General features: G+C 36.8%; 1 protein-coding gene and 1 pseudogene across 2 annotated transcripts; one reads left to right on the forward strand and one right to left on the reverse strand.

Moving 5' to 3' along the window:
* The first annotated feature begins 38 nt into the window (after window positions 1–38).
* On the forward strand, window positions 39–1610 carry LOC104611180 (pentatricopeptide repeat-containing protein At4g21065 pseudogene; annotated as a pseudogene).
* Window positions 1611–3536: 1926 nt separating this feature from the next.
* Window positions 3537–14632, reverse strand: LOC104611170 (AT-hook motif nuclear-localized protein 1-like). Of its 2 annotated transcripts, none has more exons than XM_010278131.3 (6): window positions 14496–14632; window positions 13847–14218; window positions 9796–9863; window positions 7060–7191; window positions 4767–4928; window positions 3537–4232 (listed from the first exon to the last, which is right to left on the reverse strand). In XM_010278131.3, exons 2-6 carry the CDS (start codon window positions 14193–14195, stop codon window positions 3951–3953), a joined length of 993 nt encoding a protein of 330 aa, XP_010276433.1. In that variant the 5' UTR covers window positions 14196–14218; window positions 14496–14632; the 3' UTR covers window positions 3537–3950. The 2 variants fall into 2 exon arrangements, with proteins under 2 accessions (XP_010276433.1, XP_010276424.1); XM_010278122.3 differs by having other exon boundaries at window positions 14356–14623.
* Window positions 14633–16459: the final 1827 nt, after the last annotated feature.

Genomic DNA, 16459 nt, shown 5'->3' on the forward strand with positions numbered 1-16459 from the left:
ACGGTTGGAAGGGCAGGAGACCGTTGGAAACAAAGATAATGACCGCTGTGACCCTCTCTCAGCTCCAACTAATCCTGCCTTCTTCTTGTTCTTCTATCAACAACCTCGATAATTCTCTTTGGTCCCGATATTCTCCCGCCGATCTCTTTGACGACCACAAATGTCCATATCGTATCATTGAAAGATACAAGGAGTTAGTTATAATTCACAGTGGAGGAGTCTTCCCTAAACTTGTTTTTGCTCCGGTTCTCAAAGCTTGTTCCAGAGTCTCTGCTTTAGCTCCTGGCAAACAAATCCATGCTCATACCATCAAATGGGGTCTCGCTTCTGATGTCTTTGTACAGACATCTCTCCTCTCAATGTACTCTTCCTGTGGGCAAATGGAGAGCCTGTTCAACCTGTTCGATAGAATGCCTAACAGAAATGTAGTCTCGTGGACAGTCCTAATGGATGCATGCCTGAGGTGGGAGCAACCTTCAATGGCATTGGTGATCTTCCGTGAAATGCAAGAGACTGGAGTTAAGCCCGATCAATTTGCCATTGTTAGTCTACTATCAGCTTGTGCTCGCCTTGGTACCTTGAACCTGGGTATGTGGGTTCACGCTTTCATAGAAAGAGTGCGACTCGAACAAACAATCTTTATCGGGACGGCCCTGGTTGATATGTACTGTAAGTGTGGAAGTGTAGACAACGCTCTTGCAGTGTTCAATTCCATGCCCACGAAAACTCTCCTTTCTTGGAATGCGATGTTACATGGGCTATCGGTGAATGGACGTGGAAGAGAGGCTGTAGAACTGTTCTCAGAGTTGGAGAAAGAAAGTGGAATCCATCCCAACGAGGTAACATTTGTGGCAATCCTATGTGGTTGCAGCCATAGCGGGCTCGTTAAAGAGGGGCGTTTTTATTTTGGTTTGATGCAAAATAAATATGGGATTGAGCCCACAGTCAAGCATTACGGTTGCATGGTGGACTTGCTTGGCCGGGCGGGACTACTTGAGGAGGCTTTTGAAATGGTCAATAAGATGCCGGTTCCACCCAACACCGTCATTTGGGGAGCTCTGCTCAGCGCATGTAGGGTTCAAAATAATATGGGTATGGCAGAGCGTGTGAGCCAGAAAATAATTGGGATCGATGAAGATGGTCTAAAGGGGGACACTAGCCACTATGTGATCATGTCAAACATGTATGCCAGAGCTGGATTGATGGATAAAATGGCAGAAGCAAGGCTAAGGATTGGAAAGAAACCAAAGGGTCGTAGTTGGATTGAGATTGGATTTCAGGTTCATGAGTTTTCTGTAGGAGATAGTTCACACCCCATGTGGGCTAGGACTAAGGAGATGTTAGATGAGGTGATGGAGAAGGTTGGAGAGAATAGAGGTGAGGAAAACCCCCAAACCCATCACAGTGAGAAGGTAGCTGTTGCTTTTGGCCTGCTGAATACCTGTGCCTCTACACCTATTAGGATCGTCAAGAACCTCCGCATGTGTGCGGACTGCCACAGGTTGATGAAGTCAATATCTAAGGTCTACAAGAGAGAGATTGTTGTAAGAGACAGTACTCGATTTCACCGATTTATGGAGGGGGGTTGTTCTTGCAAGGACTACTGGTGAGTGGTGACCTTCAACCAGGACCTAATTGTTAGCCATTAGTGAGTATGACACATCCCCCCATTAATGGATACCATAATGTAAACTATATGGTACAAACAACTAACAAGACTGGAGAAACTTTCTTGTACAGAATTCTATGTTAGAGCAAGATAGAGGTAATCCAATTGATGATCTTACAGGTGTTCTCATTCTAGACGTTATACATGTGGTGCAGTGCTTAAGGAATTGAATCATCTCTAGATTTGTTTTGTATGTCTAAGTTTCACTTGTTGATGCAGTGGAGTGGGTGAAAAGTCCTCCAAGGGTTTCCTTAGTGACTTTTGAGGACTCATGTAAGGACTCCTCTCCTCTCCTTTGCTTTGTTTTGGTGGAGAAATATATTGGCTTTTGAGATCTAATACTGGAATGAGATAAAGGTGAGTAAAAGGATTAGATGTTCATTCAATGGATTACTATAAATAAATTATGAAGTTTGGAACTCAATTTTGCAGAGTTAAGTGGAAACCCTTAAAATTTTGATAACTCTGTTAGGAAAGCCAGGTAATCAGGATGATTTAGTTGATATTGATATTAATTGGTTTCACAATTCTTGCCATTGAATGCCCAAAATTGTTTAAAGCAAGCAGTGCAGACTTAAGGTGAACCAATTCCGTATTGTTGCATAGGGAAAAAAGAAGAAAAAAAAATCAGCGCAAGTTTGCTCCAAGCAAAAGGAAAATTTGCCTTACTGCAAGAAATTGGGTTTCATGGGAGGCCATCTGACTGAAGGAATTAACTATGAAATTGTTGACTCGTACACAAAGCTAGAAAATGTTAATCACAGATTTAAGAGAAAACTTAATACTTTGAGGTTGTTGAGTACATACTCAAGTTTGAGGTCGTTAATTCTATGTCCATTCAGCAATTTGGGTTCCACGGCAGTCTTGTATTGCTTTTTCGATCAATAAGCCTTTGTTTAAAAGACGGTTCCTCAGCTCAGAGGTTTTTTTCTTCGGTAAAACTCGGCTCAGTGTTCAGATATATGGAAGTATGGAAATGAAGATGCAATTGAGAGGAAGCTCAGTTTGTGGGAGTGATGATAAAGGGGTTTTCGCCAATATGCATGATCTTATGTTTCATTCAAACAAAAACAACTACTAAGATGATTGTTAATCAGAATTGATTTGTTTCGAGTAGATGGGCATAAAAAAGGATCTGAGATTATGGAAACCTTATCTTCTAAAAAATAGAAATTTTGCCAGCAGGTAAACCTCAATTTTGGAAGTCAACAGTAAAAACCACAAGAACTCTGCCCACACCTACCTAGTATCGACAAAACACTACCTTCGTGCTGGGAACATCTCCCCATGTAACTTGCAAGAGGATGATATGTTCCCCATGTGTGACTGCGATGTTATGTGAGTAGGTGTGGGTAGAGCTGTCGTGGGTGATCTGGACTTGAGAAAATCAAGTAGGTTAAGACCAACAACGGAAAATGAATGCTAGATGTGCTTAAGTCATAAACTCATGGTTCACATGAGAGTTAAAACCGACTGTTTTGCCCACCATAATGGGCCTTGCTCATAAATAAATAAATAAGTAAATAGGAAATGAAATGATGGAATCGTAACCACCTAGGCCAGCGGTCACCTAAGCATCCTCCTGTTTAGATTCATATCGATTTTTTTTCCTTTCATCATAATTTTCATTCCCTGCCGAAGTAAAATACAGACCCTACAAGACGTGAAAGACTGGTAGTTTTGGAAATAATAGGGTATAAGCATATAGGTTTTTCCCCCTTTGCTTACAAAATCTTACACCACAAATCTAGAATATTATGTTTGGGACCAACAGTACTCACAGTTCAGGGCCCAGTTATAATGACACAATATTCCAGATTGGTGGTGTACGGTGCATCATAAGGCATAGAAGAAAACAGATCTGTTTTGTGTCTGTATGTTTAGCATTACTCTTTTAGAGTAAAACCTCCCGGGCCCAAATGGGAAAACACAACTTGGTAGAAGCAGAAATATGACAATACATCATCCTAACAACAAACTATCAAAGAACACAACAGCATAAGATACATGATAACAAATGTATATCAATCCCACCTAGCCTACTAATCAAGGTCCTATCTGATGAAAGAGAACACCAAATCTGAGTTGGAACTTGAAGTCTAATGGCCGCAAAATCCCCAACTCATCAGTTAGCATCAAATAGCCAATGAGTTTGTGGACATGTCAGACACAGAAAATAGTGAGTTTCAAATTCTCATTGAAGTCTGCCCAACACAACCAAGATCAAAGGTACGAATACCATCAGAACTCTCAAGGTGAATAACTAGGTAAGTTGTTCAGATTAACCTCCAGGCAAAGATATATTAATATCAGTGGCCGAATTCCTAGATTCTGGCACGGACTGTATGGTTGACCAGTTTTCTCCACGGAAGGAAGATGCGGATGCAAGATTTGGCTTAGGGGTTGCTGAGTTCCGCTGCCCCTGATCACTGTAGCCCTCCTCCATCTCTGCATTAGAAATAGGAATTGCAGTAGTTGGTGTGGCAGTTGATGTAACTTCAGTTTTTGGCTTCTTCGGTTTATGTTCCAATTGAGTGGTTGGCAGAAAACTTCCCACTACAACCTGGAAGATTGGAGAATATTAAATATTAATACGAGTATTGACTCCTGGACTTAGAAATAGCTAAAATGAAAATGATCAGTTGAGTTAAAGTAGGGACTCGAAAGAAAAAGGAAAAAAAGGGGGACTTGAACCCATGTTTGTGCAAAAAAAAGGGCCATTTTAGCACAAAGTGGCTGCTCTCAGACTTGAACCCAGGTTATCATGCTTGTCAGCCTGTGATTTTAGAACCACACCAAGCAATGATCATCATGCCAACTTTTCTATGAAGTGAGATAATTTACCACATTGAATTGGAATAAAAAACCAATGTTGATCCTAGATCTTCAGGGTCTTGGGAGTGGTCAACTGAATATGAACCTAACCTTGGGCATTTTTTTGCATAATTTCAGCCTGGGATTTTACCATTGCACCAAGCAATGGCCCCATAATTTCTACATCTCATTGGAATAATAATAAAAGATAGATCTGCTAAGCCAAATAATCCAATACAAAAGCAGAAAACTTAAGAGGATTACATTCCGAAGAAACAACTACCTGCACTGGGCTGGCAGCTACTAATAGGCCAGCTACCCCACCTCCTACAACACGACCATCTGGGCTGGCCAATGAAACACTCATTCCACCAGATCGGCTCCTAGTTCCTCCACTCTCTGATGGCATGAAGGATCCAGACAATGAAAGTATCTCAAAACGGCCCTAAAAGAACAACAGCAGGAAATGCATCACTGTGTTATGGCGAATCCAGACAAGAGAATCACAACATAATAAATGTGGCATTATAGTTCAAATTAGTGGAACCCATGCCATCAGAATATAATAAATTAAACAAAGCTCCAATAGTTCAAATTAGTGAAAGCTACTCATCAGACATGATGATGGGACAAATCAGAATTCTCATATTCTACAACCTACTCTCTTAAGGTAAAGTACAGTTCTACCTTAACAAGTATCCAAGAGTATGCAAATTCAAAACTAAAACAAGTCCATGAGGTTCCTTGAATTTTTCTTTTAGAACCTGCCCTGCTCACACAACCCCTCTCCCCCACAAGTAGACCCCAAAACTTCATCAAGGATTAAAACAAGTCCATTATTTCATAAGTTTCTGTTTAGTAATGGAATATATACAAAAGTTAGTTTCAAGAAGTGTTTATGCAACTTGCATTGCTGCTTTCATTAATTTCATTGTTTGGTCAATGTTGAGTATAGATTCATAAAAGGGGTACATTAAAAAAGGAAAAAGAAAAGCTGCAGCTGGCCTGGAAAAAATGTTTTAGTTGAACTGTTGCTTGAACTAAGAAATTGCCAATTCAGGGGCCTATAATCTCCATTATGCTTGATGTTGTTTCTTAGGCAGCTCATCAAACATCTTTTTAAACAAATCAAGTGGGGGAGGAAGGAGTCTAATAGAAACATAATTTTTCTACAAGGAAACAAACTCCCACCTTTTACCATTTTATGCAATTTACTGGCTCAATGCCTTCACTTTCCTTGGATTATGTATACATTAATGTGTTTATATAATTACGAATACATTTTACATCTTAGTTCCAGTAAGAAGTCAAATGATGGCCCTTTACTGAATGGAGGGCTAGGTGCAGGTTAAAAAGGACATGAATTGAGGTACTGAGAAATGACAGGAACATAATATAACAGTTAACAGATAATGGCCCTTTATTGAATAGAAACAAAGTAGGATTAGCATAATTTATAGTTGTGATAAGGTTCTGTTTAGTTTAGTTATATAGTGTCAGTCAAGTTCTGGTTGCCCAAGCAAACATCTAGTTATGAACTAAAAAATGATTCCCCTTGACAGGATAAAATGACAACTTCATTTAGAACTTTGACTACACTGCATTTCAGTCTCTATTCTTTCATCTTCTTCGTGAGTTTCCACTCTCTTTCATGTATACTCCTCAATCTCTGAGAATGTTGACTTAATTGTGTAGCTAATTTTCATGGCTGATTTCGGTATTAATATGGCCAACAGTTAGACAAAGAAAAAATTGGAAAATCCAACTGATGTAATAATAAGGATTGTCAGCAGTCTTTTCTGCCATTGCTGCTCGACCACCACCAAGAGAGACATATCCTCTCTCACATGCATGCAGAAAGAGGAACTCCACTCCAAACAACTGCTCCTATACCCTCTCTCTCTTATTCTGAAACTACTAATCACAAATGCTGAAAATGCTTTCTATTCAACCACCACTGATAGAAGCTCAATCAACATAACTGCAACTATCCCCTCTTTCTTTGGTTGATGATTGTACTCTACAATAGAATGGCAATTTCAATCAAAAACTCTAGTTGGTGTACTCTACGTAAAGTTCTCCTTTCAGGTCTATGTCACAAAGTAGTACTGCTAATTTGATAGTTGTGGAGGAATTCTATGGGTGATCTGAACCAAGGTTCAAAATATCGATACAGACCGATACGCCAGTAGGGGCGTATCAGGCTGTATCAGCCCTCGCTCCCCCCTTTTTCCTAGTTTTTTTTTTTTTTTGTGAACCTGGTTCAGAGTGGTCGGTCTAAGGCCCTTCTACCCCCTGAACCGGGTTAAACCCCAAAACACCCCCTGTAGGGGCGTATTGGGAGGTTTCCGATATGATACATATCGGCCGATACGGTCCAATATGTGTTGAAATTTTGATCCTTGATCTGAACCATGCAATATGTAAAGGTTATGGATGCATACTTGTACGCACAGCATAAAACAGATCCATGAACAAGAGACATATAGTCCTTGAAAATTTGTATGAAACTCAGAAAAAAAAGGAAGAAAAGAGTTCAGTTATTTGAAAAAAAAAATGAGGATAGGTGAACACACCTCATATGTCAAAGTACCTCCAGAAGAATCAGGCTGGCGAAGTGTAACATTTGAAATTGCACCATTTGCAGAAAGAATACAAATGGCCCGAGGTCCTTGTTGAGAAAAGGATATAATCTTCATAGTAACATCCTGAAATGAATAAAAAGCAAATAACCAAGAAAGCAACAAAGTACTCATAGAAGAATCTGAGAGTAAAAGCATTGCCTAGAAAGTACTTAAGTTTTAACATATAATTCAATTACTGAAAAAGAAAAGAAAAGAAAAGAAGAAATGAAAATCTTTGGGATGTCATCAATAATGTACCAATAGGTAATGTTTGCGGTTAGATGCTTCTAAATTTCTTATTCTTAATTTTGCAGTACAAAACCTCAATGGGAAACGGAGGAGATTGGACGAATCATGATATACCACAGCAGCCCATTGTGTGGGACTCACATGTATGCTGATGCGCTGTATTGGCCCATAACAGACTTCTTGTTTTCTTTGCTGTTTTCTTTATTTTTTCAGTTGACAGGTTTCCTACTAGATCAAAATCAGTTTCTAGTAGTCTGGCAGGTTTATCATCAGCATCACATAGGTTTTCCTAAATGAACAATTGCTTAAGTCAATTCCTATACCACATGACTCCTAGAGAGACATCTGGCTAATATTCTTCACATCCCTTCCCATCCCATCTTATTCAGTACAAACGAATATGTAGCATATATTATGCATTCCAGCTTTTTCCTATAGAACATTCCTAGGTAGAAAGATAAACTTTTATATCTGTGATGCCCTTTTGCATTGGTATACGGATGTTAAGATATAAAGCCACCTCATGATTCACTAGTTTTTTTTTTTTTTTGAATGTCTCTCCTAATCTATTTTTTATTGACATGTCAAGTTAAAATCCACAAAAGATCTGTCAAGTTCCAACCCCTAGGTCCAAGACCATGAAAACATATACCAAAATTTAAAAAAAAAAAAAAGTGCAAAGATTGTTACCAATTATGTTTCAAATTAGATGGCATTCATGTCAATTCTCTATTCTCCTTTTCGTCATGATATTATCTTTTTTTACTTTTAATTATCCAAGACCATAAAAACACACCGAAATTAAAATAAAAAAACTGCAAAGTTTGTTTACCAATAATGTTTCAAATTAATGACATTCATGTCAATTTTCTATTCTCCTTTTTTGTCATGACATTATCTTTTTTTACTTTTAATCATCCTTCTCTTCCAATATTATACTATAAGTTTTATGATTATAAATTATATTTATTTCATAATTAAAAAATGGTTTTATCAATAAACTTTTTTTTAATACAAGACCAAATTTTGATCAATTTGGAAAGTTTTCTAGCATAATAACCATCACAGATTCAAAACTCGCTTCCACCCCTTTTTATCAGTAATATTGGTTTCCACAATTAAAAGATATATATATTTTTTTCTCAAGATCAAAACCATTTTTTTTTGCAGGTTTATCACCAGTGTTGCACAATATGTGGATTTAGAACCTTGGACACCCCATGGTTCTCAAAGGAGACTTCGGTGTAGGGTTTTCTTTTAGTTCTTCCATTTCTTGTCATTGCGCTTCCATGACATTTTTTATCCCTTTTTATTTTGATAATATACTTGAGAAAGGTAAAATTCCATACATAAAAATTAGTTTGACCAATTCAACTGTGGTTGGATCACAGCTCGTCCAATTTGGAAAATTTTCTGACCAATCAAAGTGCAGCTTCCAAGATAGATTTTCACATTTCCTGGGCGTTTGGTTACACTGTTTTCAGCAATTGAAATATACTCCATTATTTATTAATATCAAAATTAAAAAATATGAGTTTTGCAGGTTTAGAACCAGCATTGCATGAGCTTTCTGAAATGGACAGATTTTGTCCATGTCAAACATATATTGGATTCAGAGTTTTTAATACTGAATGGATTCTTGAATAACACTTCTACATAAATGAAATGGAAAAACTGCAGGCTGACAAGCATGGGAATGCGGGTTCAAGTCTGAGATCAACCACTTCGGGGAAAAAATGTTAAAAAGTTAGGTCCTTATCCAGTCCACCCCTCACAAGACCCCAGATAAACGGGACCAATATTGGGTAATGGTCTTTTTGGCTTGTTTGGCATAAATAAACATCTGGCACACATTGTGTACATATATTTTTGTAGAACATCCTTAGGTAGAAAAAGTAAATTTTCACATCCATAGGTGTATGAAAGCTTAAAAGCATCTAATTGTTTAATAGTAATTCTTTTCCCTTTGAATGTATCCTCAAATCTATTTTTATCATTTGCCAAGTCAAATTTCACCCTGTATCCTTGAAATTCCAACTCCTGGTTCATGCCCATACAATATCAGTTATCACTAATGTTTCAACTAAGATGCCTTTGATGTCAATTTTTCATTTTACCTTTCTATCAGGAAATCTTCTATTCCTTTTTATTTTCTTTCCGTTTTCATAATATATCAAGCTTTCAAATATGACTATTTAAAAATTAATATATAAAGATTGGTTTGAACAACCCAACTTCGACCAAAGTAAGGTTCAACCAAATTGGAAACTTTTCTGATGAATAACAAGTGCAAATATGGGTTTCTACAATTAAGTGGGATATTTACCAATTCCAAAAAGATAAAAAAAAAGCATTTTATATCACATATAGGCCACAACTAGTGAACTAGATACAGAACAAGTACAAGAGAAACAAGACAGTCAATTTTGGATTTAATACCTCACCAGTAGCGACAGTGAGAACATGCGGTGTGAAATTTGCACCAACAGAACATGCAACCCACTCACCTGCAAATCATTTTTAAGAAATCATGAAATCCAAAGAGAAAAATTCCAACTCTGCACTAAATTTCCTAGTGTCCATTTTTGACCTTTCTCAATAAAAATTCCTAATGTGCACATTTCAGGAATAAAATTGCAGCCTTGGTCACCAGGCTAGAATTCTATTGTATAACAGTATAAGAAGAAAAGGTGTGCTCCAATTTTCAAGTAGGAAATGGGCTTTAGGATCTTCTTCATTTGACTTCAATTGTGTCAATACTCATGTGCATTTACAGATTAGAAAAAGACTAATCCTACCGGTATACTCAAACTTCCTTTAAATGATTATTGATGTTGGTTTTTGGTCACCATCCACATGTGCAGCCACATGCAGCAGAGCATACTCGGCACAACATGGCATCTGAATTTGTCAGTCAGGCTCAACCTAGACATGGTTGTCATAGCCACTCTTGCCACATCCTACCTTGCCCTGGCCACTCTCTAGGGCAACAAATAAAATCAAATTAGATATACCTAGATCCAAATTTGAAGTCTTATCCATCAGGTTTAGATTGGACTTGAATCAGATTCATATATTTGATACTATTAATAAATTAAACTAAAGATAGTCACAACATTATGTTATTAATAAAATAAACTAAAAATGAATTTTATAATGCACATCATGAATAAAATGACTTGAAAATAACTTTTATCAGACTTGAACCTATGATTTTTAGTAAACATATAACATTAAAACCAACTTTACTAATAGATACATATTAATTTTATGTAGATATAGGAATAAAACTGTTATTGGATCAGATTGGGATAGATTGATATTAGATCCAATTATAAGTGGACCAGTTTCAGGTTGCCTTAATCCTGAATTTGGACAAACAGATAACATTTACAGCTCACTATGGCCTAGGTCCACCCCAACCATGTCCATGTCGTGTGACATCCTTAATGAGTGTTTTCTTGTACAGAGGAGGATGGTTCCTGTCCACCCAGGAAAAATGCCCTATCCACACAAGATAACACTATCGTTGCAGGCTTGCAACCCTGACTTAAGGGCTATGGTGGCAATTCACAACTTGAAAATTTGAACTGCAAATCCCAAAGATTCCAATTTTAATGTTATATCTGAATCCTTTTCTACAAAGATCTTAAAATTTTTATTTGAATTCTACTATTTGATTCATGAATTTTACTATTCATGTGATTCAAATAAATTCAATTAAGAATTAGTTCTCTACTTTGTCATTATTTTCTATTTATTTTCCATCATATGCAGGTTAAAGAGACATTGTATGTGGATAATTTGACTTTCAAGTCAAACTGGATTATATCATCTTAGGCTTCTAGTGCACAAGTGGTAAACTCTTTGTTGGAGGATACGGATTAAAAGTAGTGTAAAATATTCAATTTTTAGATTTTTTTTTTGACAAGTTTGTATATGATTACAATTTTCAGAACATTGTGTACACCACGCAACAGAGTTGAAAATTAATGCATTAAATGCCCCTATTAGAGACTAGTGCATGAACCAAGGATTCATGACATTGCTGAGGTTAATGTTGCAGGCTACATATACCCTGACAAAGAATTTGTATCTGGAGGGAGAAAAGTAGCCTTTCCCCTCTTTGCTCACTATTAAACAGACCTGACCTAAGCTACATCACCTAGACCTTAGGTGATGATTGTGGTCTACGTGCCCACTGACCAACCCTGAATGTCCAACCTCACCAATAAATAGGACAAATGGAGGCAAGAAAAGAGTTTGAACCTCCCTGAAAACCCATACCCTTTATTCTCAATCACCTTCAAAGAAGACAAAACTTTGTAACTAGAAGGAATTATCGTCACTTTCTACTAAGTAGATTAATGAACTATCTCACTTTTTCAGTTGTAACTACCCACCTCACTATCATTGTCCATATCTTCATGTTTCTGACCTAAAAAATATTGCCCATGACTCTTTTCATCCAAAGCACCTCAATGGCAGCAACGTTAGCTTGAACCAGCCTTGATACAGGTTTACCTGCTTGAACAACCGTTGAGGATTCAGTCAGCCATGACCAGCTCACTGTGTCAGTATTTCCTCCTACAAAGAGACACATAAGCCCCCCAAATCAACATAGCTGGGCAATGCAAAATCCCCTCCAACAATTATGAATTGTTCAAATATTATAAAGCTTATTCATACATCATCCTATGTTTAAATTGCATTATTGGATTAACTTTTGTTTCTCTCTTATGGTGACATGTCCATTGTTAATGTAGATCACTCTTCAAATTCTTGATTGTAGGTAGACCTCTTTCCAAACTTTCATGAAGTGAACATGAAAGACTAGAATGAAAAAAGAAAAAAAAAAAAAAAAGTAAGGGCAACCCAGTGCACAAGGCTCCCACCAATGCAGGGTCTGGGGAGGGACAGATGTATGCAGCCTTACCCTTGCACATATAGAGAGTGATGCAGGAGCTGAAGAGTCAAATTTGGAATTTTAAGAAATTTTATGTATTTCTGCATTTTTGGACAATAGGGGTATTTTTGTCATTTTGCAATCTTCTGTGGGGTCCAACAATAGGGTTTAATTTGTCTAGTTATAATTTGTTTATTTTAAAATTTCAGAGTCATTGCATAGGTACGACTAGAGTTAATTGAGCCTTCTTTGAATTGAAATAGGATATGATAGCTTTGTTTGAGTCTTACTAGGATTATTGAGTCTAACAGTTTGACTCCTAGGACTATTAGTCTAACAGTTTGACGCTTAGGATTATTAAGAGTTTAGAGTCTATAAATATGTATGGACGTTTTACATAAAGGCAATGAAGTTTATTGAGTTTTCTTCCGCTTAAAATAACTATGGTGAGTGATTCTCATGCCCTAGAGTGATTCTAGGCACCCTGTAAGTGACTCCAGGTATTTTCTCTCTTCTTTCTCTCCCTATCTTCTCTCTTATTCCTTCAAGAAGCCATTACAACCATCAACAGCCACAAAATTCTGATCTAAGAAGACCATTCAACATTCTCTAAGGACTAGAACTGAGCTGGTCCGACATCAGAGAGGTTGTTTCCAAGATTTGAATCTTGGTCACCCAGGTCTATGAAGTCTGTTCTGATGCTTCTTGCTTCAGCAAGTAAGTCAAATAAAATGACTACCTAAACGATGTTAAAAGTTCTAAAAAAAAAACAATGTTAAAAGAATTAAAACAAAAAAAAGGAGAAGGCAAAAATATACTAGGTCCTGCAGGGAAGGAGATTCATCAGTTGCAATAAAAAAACTAGCCAATAAAACATTTTTTATAAGTAAACTAGCTAACAAAACTAACCATGTATTATGCACAAAAAATAAATATAGCATATAATTACTCCTTATTTGGGACCTGACAGTGAAGGAATCAAATAAATAGACCTACAAACCTTTGTTAATTTAGCTACATTAGCAAGAAACCAACAGTTTATGCATTAGAAAGAGGACTACCATTTCTTCCTCTCCTCCCATCAAAAAGAATGGAAGCCAGAAATGTCAAATTCTTCACAGAACAATCTCTCATAATGTTTGTCCTTGCATAGTTGCATTGTCACAAAAAGGCAAGAAATGCAAATGTCTTAGCCAGAAGAGGAAGATTCCTTCATCCCCACATCAACCCCACAAGAGCCCACCGCTTTATCAGAAACCCATCTTCTTCCAGATCCGTGGGGGGCATCTCATGCCAAGGTGTTGTAAAAATAGCACAAGGTCCCACATTAACCCCAACAGCGATGCCCAAAACCTCAAACTTAGAACTAGAAGTGAAGTGTAAAAATTAATTCGACCACAAACCAAGCAGAAACTGTGAAGTTTCATATAGGACAAACTCAAATATCCGAAACTATAGCACACAAGTACTGGGATACTCTAACCAAACTATAAGAGCAAATCATAGATCCGGTTAAGCTACTAAAACCAAAAAACATGATAAGTAACGAATTCAAGTTGAAAAACTTAGAACAGTTCTCGTTACCTAAGTTTTCAATCTCGAATTTCGGTTGTTGTTTGTTGATCAAACCAGTTGGCCGCCCTCTACCCCGCTTCCCGGCCGAGAACTCACTGACGGCCGGCGGCGCCGATGACGAAATCGGAATCGGCGATAACGCCAAGGACACAGTTCCATCGGGACCGTATTTTCTTGGTCTTCCTCTCTTTTTCTTCAAAGTCGTCCCAGGCATAGCTACACTTACTTGTGAAACGGACATTGTAGTTGAACCCGGAACTTGAGCTGAGTTATCCGTTCTTGCAGCTACATGAAAGCTGGCCGGAGCTTCAGAACCCATGACTGCAATTCCCGTTTGCATCTCTTCTCTTCCTTCCATTCATATATAATTTTAAAGAAACCCTAAAACCACTCACCAAGAATACAAATATTAATTAACTCAAACACTCGGAACACTGAAACTGACATCAAACTTCAAAACGAACACATTTAGCAGACACAAGAACTTAATTATAAAAAAATCAAAAGAAATCACAAACCTTGAAAATTCGTCAAGTTACACACCTATAATGGAGACTCTTCCATAACATCAAAAGAAAAAAAGGAAAACAAAAAAAAAAGAAAAAAAAAAAAACTACGACCAGTAGAGTTAATTGCAGATTATCCTCATTTTGCCAACCTTGCTTTGCTACAGAAGATCTTCCACTGACACACCAACCGAATCGAATTTCGGGTGTCCGAAAAACCGCTAGCCGGTTTTTCAGATGTCTGAACACTGCATTGCGAGAAAGAAGCGAAAAGAAATACATCAAAAATAAAAGAAAAAATAAATTAATTAACAATGAAATAATTAGAAATAAAATAATATTTTAATCTCAAAACTCGAAATATACGATTTGGTTAAGAAAACGATTCGCGTCCGTCAAGAAAATCAAATAAATAATAATAAATGAGATTAATAAAGGGCATAATTTGATATAAGAGAATAAAATATTAAAGAAAATTGCAGAAAAAGCAAATGGCTTTATTTTATTTTAATTTTTTAAGTTTCCATTTAAAGCTGCCAAGCAGAGCTAATTAGCTAACGTTGGAATGGAGTTGGAGCCCCGCCCTTGCCTCCTCCCACCACTGACATGTTCTTCGTCCAGCTCAAATCCATTGCTACAACTGGACCAATCTTGATAGACCACGTCAGACGGATAACTGGGACCCATGTACCCCGATTGTTTTCACTTCGTTGGATAAGCCAGTTTACCCAAACAAATATTGTCCCAAGTCCGGTACCAGCATTCTTGTGCATTTTAGCTAATCAGAATCCACATAAAGAGAGGCGGAAAGGGATTGGCAGAACTCGGATTCAGTCCTGGCAAACACAGTGTTCACACCGTCCTAAGTCCTAACAACAAATTGTATATTTTTATTTTTATTCATCGAAAGATTTCAAGTAAAGTGGTTGTACCTCTTTGTAAGAATTGATGTGGCGTTTCGCCAACATGTTTATCTCGCGGATGGACCATTTTCGGTCTATGTTATTGGATGAATTTTCTGTTTGATTGGTTATGGATGGAATCATTTCACACTATATCATAAATCGTTTTTGTTCACAGTTCAAATCTTAATTACATATATATCTCGTAGATGTGATTGGTCCACATCATTTTCATACTCAATTTTGATATAATAGATCTCTTCTACATACTTTTCCTTTTTTTATATTTTAATTTTTAATTTTTAATTTTTAATTTTTAATTAATAAAATATTATTTTTAATTTTAATTCTAATACAAGCTCCCTAGTGCTCATTCTCCACTTTTTTTATCTATTTAAATATTATATTTAAATATTTTATCAATAGAATAATATTTTTTAATATTTAGAATACATTTTTATTTTTTTTAGTTATTTTACTATTATTTTTATTAAAAATTAATATTAATTTATCAATGTCTTTTTTTAATATATTTCTCGTATAAAATGCAAAAATTAAACATTTATGATTAACTATATAAAATGTGTATGAGATCCATTGAATAAAAAAGTATAGTATGTACTGGCCTAAAGAACAACACTATAGGTATGGATTGATCTAGTCCACATATTTTGTCTATAGTTCACAACAACTGTGAATTATGAGATGATATAAATTGGTCCCTATCTCAAAATATAATGCGTACTGATCCACACTCACTAATTTTTCATCTAAAGAGCACCCTTTAAATCCAATATCAAATTAGCATTTTCGAAAAATGAATAAACAAAATAATTATCTAAATTACCAATATTCTCCCAAAAACATAATAATGTCATTATCAATCATCCGACTGACCAACTCACCCACCCATTAGATACGGCAAACGTAATATTCGAATTCGAATGCCCCACTTTTGTTGCGGGCAGGCTGAAGAATCTACACAAACCTGAAGTTTCCTTGATTTATGCTGCAAACGGATGACGCACCGGCCCACCCATGTATTGTCGGTACAGCCCAATCTCGAAAAGATCAGACGGTTGGAAAATTACCTATGATTGCTTGCCTAATGCCCACCAGCAGATTTTTAGATTGTTTTGTTTGTCAGGACTCAGGACTCAGAACGTGTTTAGTGTTTACCCAAAAGATTATGATCACCCTGCGAGCGCGCTCTC

This window comes from Nelumbo nucifera, chromosome 4, assembly GCF_055504915.1.
Source record: "Nelumbo nucifera cultivar China Antique chromosome 4, China Antique-T2T, whole genome shotgun sequence".
NCBI classification, from domain to species: Eukaryota; Viridiplantae; Streptophyta; class Magnoliopsida; order Proteales; family Nelumbonaceae; genus Nelumbo; species Nelumbo nucifera.

Coding starts and splice junctions, on each gene's coding strand:
- LOC104611170 (XM_010278131.3), bottom strand. CDS start 14,195: ATGGAAGGAAGAGAAGAGATGCAAACGGGAATTGCAGTCATGGGTTCT. Junction 9,864..13,846: donor ATTCGAGATTGAAAACTTAG/GTAACGAGAACT, acceptor AATGATTTGCAG/GTGAGTGGGTTGCATGTTCT. Junction 7,192..9,795: donor TCACTGTCGCTACTGGTGAG/GTATTAAATCCA, acceptor TATTCATTTCAG/GATGTTACTATGAAGATTAT.